Source organism: Quercus suber, unplaced genomic scaffold (genome assembly GCF_002906115.3).
Source record: "Quercus suber isolate HL8 unplaced genomic scaffold, Cork oak 2.0 scaffold_161, whole genome shotgun sequence".
Classification (NCBI taxonomy): Eukaryota; Viridiplantae; Streptophyta; class Magnoliopsida; order Fagales; family Fagaceae; genus Quercus; species Quercus suber.
Genome location: NW_027069622.1, coordinates 779,814 through 789,874, shown reverse-complemented (window position 1 = coordinate 789,874; position 10,061 = coordinate 779,814). Strand labels below are relative to the sequence as shown.

The 10,061-nt window shown below is 34.5% G+C and overlaps 2 protein-coding genes across 2 annotated transcripts; both read left to right on the top strand.

Annotated features, from left to right (window-relative positions):
• The first annotated feature begins 468 nt into the window (after positions 1-468).
• On the top strand, positions 469-5,120 carry LOC112018326 (protein EFFECTOR OF TRANSCRIPTION 2). The gene is made up of 3 exons (XM_024050844.2): positions 469-656; positions 1,396-1,764; positions 3,401-5,120. The coding sequence occupies exons 1-3, from the start codon at positions 561-563 to the stop codon at positions 4,796-4,798; spliced, it is 1,863 nt and encodes a 620-aa protein (XP_023906612.1). The 5' UTR covers positions 469-560; the 3' UTR covers positions 4,799-5,120.
• Positions 5,121-6,269: 1,149 nt separating this feature from the next.
• LOC112018339 (serine acetyltransferase 5) lies at positions 6,270-9,117 on the top strand. The gene is given in 3 exon segments (XM_024050858.2): positions 6,270-6,855; positions 8,448-8,568; positions 8,571-9,117. Coding segments are annotated over 3 exon segments (831 nt in total). The 5' UTR covers positions 6,270-6,513; the 3' UTR covers positions 8,939-9,117.
• The last annotated feature ends 944 nt before the right edge of the window (positions 9,118-10,061 follow it).

The following is a 10,061-nucleotide window of genomic DNA, read 5'->3' as shown; positions in this document are numbered from 1 at the left end:
ATACATTTAATTATTTATTTTAGATCACTTTAATCATTTCTCATAATTTTAATTTATTTTTGAGAAGAAAAATTGGTTTTACACAATAGATTTTCATCATCTATACTATTTATAAAAGGATTTTCCTCTTTGGATGAGACTTTGATGTGGTTCAAAAATACCTCTAAACCTTAGATTTAACAGGAAAAAAAATTAAGTATAACCCGGTAGAAATATATCTCTAACTCTACTTAATATGCTTACAAAATATGATACTCTCCTACCAATTCATGTCTTTAAAACAAACTTATTCAAAAAAAAAAAAAAAACTCATCCCACGTTCAAAGCACATGTGATATAGCTAGTATAATCTAAATTAATTCAACTAATTTATCTTTTTTCAATTTTCATGACATTTGAGAAATATTTATTTTACACTTAACATATTAGTGTAGTGTAGCCGAGCCTAGGTTCGACTGAAGTCCTTAAATTAAACGGTAGCGCAGTAGCGCTATAAAAAAGGGCGTGATTAACGGTCAAATTGATTCAGGTAGGGCTAAAAGCCCAAAACCAAAAGGGAAATGGTTGCCACAGCAAGCAGCGATTCTCTAACCACCAGGTTAAAGAGGGAGGACTGTAATCGCACCAAGCACGACTCCGTCTTCTCCAATTGGAAGGCAAGTCCAATCTCTCGCTATCTCTCCCTATATGTGCGTTTTTATTGGGTTTGACTTGCCGAGTGTGATCAGATGTGAATCAGTGTTAATAATCTCCGAAAGTTTCGTTTCAATTCCTGGGAGTCGATTCACGCGTATCTGCTTGCAGATTCTGTGCTTATTATTCACTCTTTTATGCCCACAACATGTTCAAAATTACTTTTTTTTTTTTTTTTTTTTTTTAATTTTTACTTTGATTCTCTAGGAATTCAAAATTTTCCCCCTTTTATATGATCTAACAAGTTGGTAACTTTACCATGATGGACATTACCATATGCTAGTTTGAATTTTTACTATAAAACTCTTATTATTTCCCTTGAGGAATGAATTTATTAGCGGAAAATATAAGTATAGTGACAGTGCTTAGTACAAGTTTACAACCTGTACAAGCTGTAAAAAAATTGCAAGCATAAACTTTTAGAGCTACAATGCAGCAAATAGTATAGAGGAAAATGGCTTAACTGGGAAAATTCAGAAAAGGGTAAGCCCCATTTTTGACAAATGGGGTTTGCTGTAGTTTGCACTGATTTTTTTTTTTCGTTGGATTTAGAATAGCAGATTTGTCCTTCAAACAAAGACTCCACATTTCTATAATGCCCTCCATGGATTCTAGTGTTCCTTTTTCCAATCCATATGTGTAGGTAACTCCTTTGGGTGTATTATTTTCATTTTGGGCTATTGTTTGTGTTTCAACTTTTAGGTTCTTGTTGGTCCTTCTGATTGGGAAGACTATTCACTGGGAAAGGAAGGAGCTGCAAGGTACAGAGTTCATAACCTGCCTAAAAGTTCTGGTTCAGGAATATATGAGCTTGGGATTGCTGTATCTCAGACCGGGTTAGGGCGTGAGGTTGGCAAGCTTGATCCGGACCGGTTAGTAGTGGTTTACCTTGGTCAGGCTGACAATGTTAGGACGCGACTTCAGCAGTATGGACGGACAGGTGCTCATTTGGGAAATAGCTACGCAAATGGTTGCGCAAATGACTCTAAGAATGTGTCTCTACAAAAACGGCTTGGATTGTTTGATGAGACATTGTCAAGAGGCTACCCCATTGTTTTTAGATGGGCTCCTGTATGTACATCTTCCTTGTGCTAATTCTATTACTCGGCACTGCATTTTTTAGAAAAATGAAGGGTATCTTGTGAACAGAATTAGTTTACGAAGCTAGATGAGATCATGAGAATAGGCCCCCTGATTGATCATAAGCTTCACCCCTTAGGAAGATTTTGATATTGAAACAGTCCATTGTGTGTGATCAGCTACTAGAAATGTCATTGTGTTACGGCGTTGTGGAGTGTTTGTTTAGCGTTACTGACTCTGTTGTATGAGGTGTCATTAAAGTTTCTGGTTACCATTCTTCAATGTTGTTACCAACTGTACTTTTGCCGATGTATTTCATGCTGATGGCCTCTTGCCAATACCAACTGAGACTAGTGGTACCCTTGGGTGAGAGATAATTTTAAAGTGGCTGTTCTCTTTGCATTCACACAATATATTTTGGAATTAACTTAGTGAGAATATGTAAAGTAACTTGTGTGAGGCGCTGCAAATATTGTTTTAGAGAACATCGATATATATATATATATATATAAAATATCAGAGATCTCATGTGGAAAAATATAAGGTTTTGTCAAGTGACGTATTCTATGTAAAAAGAATTGAAATATTCTCAATTGCCACATTAGGGATAAGAACAAATTAAATATTGATTTTTGTTTCATAATTTCAATGTTTCAAGACTTTTTATTCCTCACATATACACAAAACTCTTTGCATTTTAATTCATCATTTTCACCCCTAGCACTTCTACCCATTATATATATATATATATATACACCCATAGCCCTGTATACCATCCCATGTCAAATAGACCAAAAATGATGTCATTTACCTTCAACCTTTTGACGACACCTACCTAGCTCTAACATTGTTGTTTCATCTAATCCTAATCCGTATGAGTTGGCTACAATCAAGGAAGGGGGCTTGCATTTTACATTGAGTGACAACGGCATTACGATTTTGATGTTAAGGTCAGACATTGTGGATTTGTGGGTTTTGTATATGATGTGATTGATTGTGGGTGTTTGAGATTTGTATTTTGTTTTAGAATTTGAGGAGAAAGAGAAAAACATATTCTATATAAACTTTTATTCTATAATATTCATCCAAAGTTGTTGTTGTTGTTGTTGGGTTTTTATTTTTATTTATTTTTATTTTTTATTTTTTTATTTTTAATTTCTCATTACTTCAATTGAATAATTATAATGGATATGTGTGTGTAATTTATAATTGTTTCTTTTTATGATGAACTCATTACCAATAAAGTTCTATAATAATTATGCTATAAAACATACACAACATTCTCCAAAACCATTTTACTTATAAAAAAAAAAAAAAAAAAAACATTCTCCAAAACCATTTTACATAAAACATTACATCATTATCCGTGCATCGCACGAGTAACTTACTAGTTTCCATAGTTGTTAGAGGAATATCGATAAATTTTATTTATTTATTTATTATCCACTTATCTATTTATTTGATAATCTCTTGTTTTTGTTTTGTTTTGGTTTTTTTTGGAAGGGGGTGGTCTAAAGGAAAAGTTGACAAATATGTGCCTGACTTTATGTAGTCTGATAAAAATTTTGACTGTAATATGTACATTTCAATATAACCTCTTCTTTTTCCTTTATTGCTTGTTGAACAGATGGAAAGCAAGAGGGATGCTGAGAAAACAGAAGCTCAGCTCCTCAACAGATTTGATTATGCGTGGAACACAAGCTTTAATGGTGCACGGCGCCCAGATGATATCGTTCAGAAACTTAACAAAATTGCTTCAGGCACTACCAGATATTCTAATATTGTCAGAAAACTTCTACCATTTAGTCAGAAGCAGGTGGGCATCAGAATCAAAGCAAGCAAGCTGCCCTCACCAGAGAACAAATTGAATACTTATGCTGATGAAGAGAGCTACAATTTCCTACCTCGAGTATTCAAATTTGGCAGATCACAGCCTCGGCTAGTACTTGATAGAATTGGTGTTATTGAGGACAACACTAGTTTTTGTGGGGTGTCCTTAGGTGATGGCTCCGTTTGTTGGAGGCCACCACTTGAAAGAAGAAAGAGGTGTGCTGAACACAAAGGGATGAGGATTCATATGTCCATCCTAAAGGTGGTTACAGAAGGGAAACCAACGAGCATTGTAGGCTCAGATTTCAGTACTGTTGCTGACAGAAAGAGTGGCAGTGACAGTGCACAAAATTTCAGCGATGGCACAACAGAGCTTCAACCTGTACCTGTTAAATGTCCTGTTAGTGAAAGTGTTACCCCTATATGTGGAGTTCCCTTGAATAATGGCTCTCCTTGTTCAAGGCAACCAGCTAAAGGGAGGAAAAGGTGTGATGATCATAAAGGCATGAGAATATGTAGATTCATTTCTGAGTCAGTTACAGAAGGAAAATCACAATATGATCATGATGTGGATTTGGATTCCAGCTGTCATGATGCCTTATCTTACAACCAGAATTCATCTGCAATGTGCAAACCTGGAATAGTGCTGCAACCTCGAGTTTCCTCGGAGAAACTTGTTGTCAGCAAAGGCTACGGAACTATATGTGAGGTGGATTTAGGTTCTGGGGCTTACTGTACAAGACAACCTGCTAGAGGAAGAGTAAGGTGTGAGGAACACAAATGGTTGAAAATTAACGGGTTAGTGTTGAAGTTAGAAGCAGAAGATAAGTCCCATGTATCAGGCTTGGGTTCAAAATTAAGCACTTCCAATGACTACAAATATGGCAATTCCACTACATGTGGAGCAACCTGTCGTGATGGTTCTCTGTGCAGAAGGAAACTGGTGGAAGGAAACAAAAGGTGTTGGCAGCACGGAGGCATAAGAGCCGGTGGTTCCTTCTCTGGGTTTGACTCGGGGATAAATTCACTCACATGTTCAAAATTAAGCAGTTACAATGACTACAAATATGGCAATTCCACCACATGTGGAGCAACCTGTCATGATGGTTCTCTGTGCAGAAGGCAACCGGTGGAAGGAAACAAAAGGTGTTGGCAGCACAAAGGCATGAGAGCTGGTAGATCCTTCTATTTTTGAGAGTAAATGATTCAATTCTTGAGAAGAAATTCCATAAATTAGAGATGCATATACTTCAGAGTGTTTGTTGATGTCCTGCGCGATGCTTCTAAAACAGTTTGCTTAGCCAGAACCTATCATCGTAGGTTGAGTTCCTGGTTTTATACATGGATGTCCCCGCTTAATTTATACTCCTATGTAATATGCTGTAGCTCTTTGTGTTGTATCCTTAGATGCCCTGTAACCCTTCGCTGTTTTTTTTTTTGAAAGAAAGAATGTAACCCTTCACTGTTGTATCATATGTTTCTAATAATTTTATTTAAAAATTCACTGTTGTATCCTATGTTATAATCCCATTACTTAAAATTTAAAGAGAAAAAAGTATAGGTTTTGCAGGAATCTAGCAACCCAAATAATGTGTAATTTGTAGTTTATCTTTCAGAAGTTTGGGGAATGAAGAATGATTGTACTATTTTATTTACCTAGTCGATTTACGGTTTGATATGCATGCACGTTATAAGTTCATTTTGCAATAATTTAATAAAAAGTTATTTTTAGGACATAGTATTGTTACAAACTTGATTGTAACTAAGGTCTACAACCAACAATAAGAAGATAACATGTCCTTACATTGCACTTGATTCACTTCAAATGATTATATACCATCACTTAAATATGGTTAAATTAGTGAACATATGTCATTTTTCTATGGTTGATAAGTCGGTTGCAACGAATTTTGTAGCCAAATTTTATCTTTTTAAAAATTATGTTTTTGTTAGTACAATAATTATCTACCAACTGCAATTTTCAAATTAAACGAGAGGCTTGTATGCCTTTTATATTCAAGGGCATCCATTAAAAATTCAGTGTAAAAATAAACTAAATTTGGTTTGCAACTCATTTCATCCACTCGTTTATTTGAAAATTAGGTCTAGTTAACAATATCTTTGTGCACCGTTTAATGTTGAAATATTTTTTTGAGAGATAATTACAACACGCTACTAACCCGCTGCTTGAATCCTTTCATCTGTAAATCTCCAAACACTTTATGTATGAAAGAATGTCAATTCAAATACAATACCTTTAGCAATGTCGAATTTTATAATGTAGTAGATTGGTCCTATAATTATTAGTCTTATTTTACACATGGCAACAACAGAAGCTATCAAATTGCTATAGCAAAACCCCACTTTAGAGCATTCATATCTGGTATTTTCAAACTATTCTATTTTACTATTTCAAAAATCTACTTTATCAATTATTCCATACTATTTTACAACATACTTAACATTTCTACTTTTATTTTTCTATTCTATTCATTAAAATAATATATTTACATATTAAAATAATATAATATTACTACAGTACTATCTTATATTAAAAAAAGTCGTTACAGTATCATTAAAATAATAATTTGTGATATAGAAAAGTTGCTACAGACTACAGTACTATCCTCCTATATTTGCGGTGGCACCGTAGCACTACCCAAAAAATTTTGGCATATCCATGTTTACAGATCCGGCTCTAGGCTGCTTTTGGGCTGAATTGTAAATTAAAGCTTACGTGCCAGTGCGAATGCCTGAACCCTTCAAAAGTCAAATCCAAAATTTGGACATTCATTTAAATTAACCAGCCATTCATTTAAAGATAAACCAAAATTTCTCGTACACACACGCACAGTACAGTCTTTAACAGTATCATCAAAATCAAAATCAAAATCAAAAATAAAAAACGACATGCCGGCGACGGAGGAGGAGGACGCGTGGGTGTGGATTCAGATAAAGGCGGAGGCGAAGCGAGACGCGGAGGCGGAGCCAGCACTGGCGAGCTACCTGTACTCGACGATACTGTCGCACTCGTCGTTGGACAGATCGCTGTCGTTTCACCTCGGCAACAAGCTCTGCTCCTCCACCCTCCTCTCCACTCTCCTCTACGACCTCTTCCTCAACGCCTTCTCCTCCGACTCCAACCTCCGCTCCGCCGCCATCGCCGATCTACGCGCCGCCCGCGAGCGTGACCCTGCCTGCGTCTCCTACTCCCACTGCCTCCTCAATTACAAGGGCTTCTTGTCCTGCCAGGTCACCCCAGACCTTTTTTTTTTTTTTTTTTTTTAATGAAAAAATTTCACCATTTCTCTTATTTATTTATTTTTTTGAGTTGAACCCATTAATTAATTTAATATCTTGCTTCGCTTTGTTACATGAGGAATGATAATTGGTTTTAAATTATTATAAATTAGGCAGGACAAAATTAGTTATATCATAAGGTGTCTTACTCAACATTTTCTTATTGGGATGAATTTCCTTTGAATACATTTTCTTTTTATATCATTTATGCTCTAAAATTTTTAGAAAATTAAAGATAAGTAATTATGCAATCAATAAATTATTTAAATTATAAATTTTTGTAGATTAAAATTATGCATAAAATATAATCTTATAGTTTATATAGTAAATAATATTTGATTGATATAAAATTTGACATAAGGATTAAGAATGTAAAGAATATGTAATTTAATGGTTAGATTTTTAAAATATATAGTAATATTAATGATATTAAGTAAGATTGTAGTATTAAGCCACAACTAATTTTTTTAGTTAAACTTTATCTGATTAGGTATTTTTATTAGATAACGGATTTAATTACATATATTTGTCTTATTTAGAGTGAAATTTTATTTTTTGAGAATCTAAAAATGTGGTTATCTCTTATTATTTTATTTATTTATTATTAAAAAAGAGAGGCTAAATTGTAATATGCATCCTTAAAGTTTGGGATAATTTTGATTTTATCCCTTAAGTTTCAAATTTTGGATCTTATAAAACTATGTCGTTTTGAGTTGAGGTGGTACTTAATAGACACCTCATCATGGTGTATGAATGAAAGGGCTTAAACCCGAACAATATGTAATGCATGGGAAACGTATCCAAATATTGAAACTTTCGTGGACAAAATCAAAATTGCTACAAACTTTAAAGGTGTAAATTGCAAAAAGAAGAAGAAGAAGAGAGAGTAGGTTTTGTATCATAAAAGTAAATTAAAACTAGCCAATAACCTTGTAGATCAATGTTTTCCTTAGGAGAACCACGTTCAAATCCTCCTCCCCAATGTTGGAAGTAATGAATTATAATTTTTTAAAATTAATTAATTAATTATAGATTATGTCTGTCTTTTGAAAATTTAATATTCATTTACAACGATAATTACTAATTTTTATTATGAGGAAATGTCTTGGTAGAAAAAACTTTAGGCAGATTTAATTGGTTTGTAGAATGTGGAATATAGAATGTAGAAGAGAAGAATGTTTGCTAATAGTGGAAAAGTTTGTTGGAAACTCTGTTAAACGTTTGCTAATAGTAGAAGAAAACTAAGTTCAGTGCACTTTTGTTGGCTTATTTTAGAGTTTATGCAAGTGATTAATTGACATCTATGTGTTTGGAAGCAACAAAGAGAATGTGGTTTATTAGTTAATAGTTTAGTGCATTGTTAAAAGATACATTTTCTTCTTTGTGGGTCTGTTTTAAAATCCAAATGGCCGTTTTCTGGGACATCAAGCAAATGATATTTTTTGCTTTAAGAATGTGAATGATTACAATGATCTTTTTATTTTTAATTTATAAATTTTTTTATTTTTTAGCTGTGTAGTTTTGTTTTTATATGTACTTTTTAGGCTCACAGAGTGGCTCACAAGCTGTGGACAGAAGCACGGCGGCCACTAGCACTGGCGCTTAGCTCCCGAATAGCTGATGTGTTTGCTGTTGATATACACCCGGCAGCAAAGATAGGGAAAGGATTTTGTTTGATCATGCAACTGGCGTGGTGGTGGGTGAGACAGCGGTAATTGGGAACAATGTTTCAATCTTGCATCATGTCACCCTTGGTGGGACTGGAAAGGTTGGGGGAGACAGACACCCCAAGATTGGTGATGGAGTGCTGATTGGGGCAGGTGCAACCATTTTGGGGAATGTGAAGATAGGGGAGGGGGCAAAAATTGGGGCAGGATCAGTGGTACTGATTGACGTGCCACCAAGGACAACAGCAGTAGGGAACCCGGCGAGGCTGGTGGGAGGAAAGGAGCGGCCATCAAAGCATGAGGATGTGCCTGGAGAGTCCATGGATCACACTTCTTTCATCTCTGAGTGGTCAGACTACATAATTTGAGAGTTTGTTCCAGTTAATGTCACATGGAAGCTGTTATGTAGTTCCATATTCAGTTTGTTTTCGTTTGAACCCCACTGCATTTTGCTGGGCTTGAGACTGAGACCCTTGTAGATGAGGCTGTCTTTGTGAACTTTGTAATATTTTTGGATTGAAATGCAGGCTTCTTAGGGTTATTGTAATTGAGCTATGAATTTATCTTTCATCTATTCTACTGGTGATACTGACCTGTAGATTACCTTTTGAATGGTTAATTAAGGCATCACCGTTTAGTTTTGGATTGAATAGGAGAAAAATATATTTGGGCATAGTCGAAATCACCTTAGTTATCATCAATTACGTGAATTTTCTAGTTATTTAATAGGCAGGATTTGAATTCATCCACCAAATTGTACAAATATATGAGTTTAACGTTATACATAAGTATTATATGTAATATTTGTATATATAATAGACGCAACAACATGCATTGAAGCTGAATATTTTCATTCCTAACCAAATTATTAGGAGGTGATGATGGACTTAGCCATTGCTGCCATTGTAGTTATAAAGCTAGGTGGCTTTGATGGATATACTTCAGAGTTCATGGTGAAGGGTGTTAAAAAACAAAAAATTCATATCGCTGACCAATAAAAAACCCCCAGAAAGCTAGACAGAAGGCCAGATGATCAAAACAGTGAAAATACCATCCCCTTGGAGCCACTACTTTTAATAATCTTTAATACCAATTTAAACTAAGTAGAATGCATTTGTCTACATATTTGTTCATGCGTCCTCAAAAAAGATAATTTTCCTAAATATTATCCAATTCAATTTTTGGATGAATTTCTTCTCCTTAAACCTAAATCTTATGTAAAATGTATCGGTGATCATTTCTATGACTTTTATTCTTTATATTTGCCAAACAATCTTTTTATGTGAAATTTTGGTACCTTGACTCGGTTGTTGAGAGATCTAATCTACAAAAATACATGTGAAGATAAAATCAAGACTACTACTTCTCTTTTAGGCTTTTAGCCCCTTAGCATAATTTTTTTTTTTTTTTTAAATCAAAAGTAAAAACCAATCCAACATACCAAAACTTAGTACCACTATTATATACTGTTTTCTTTTATAAGAAGGCTTC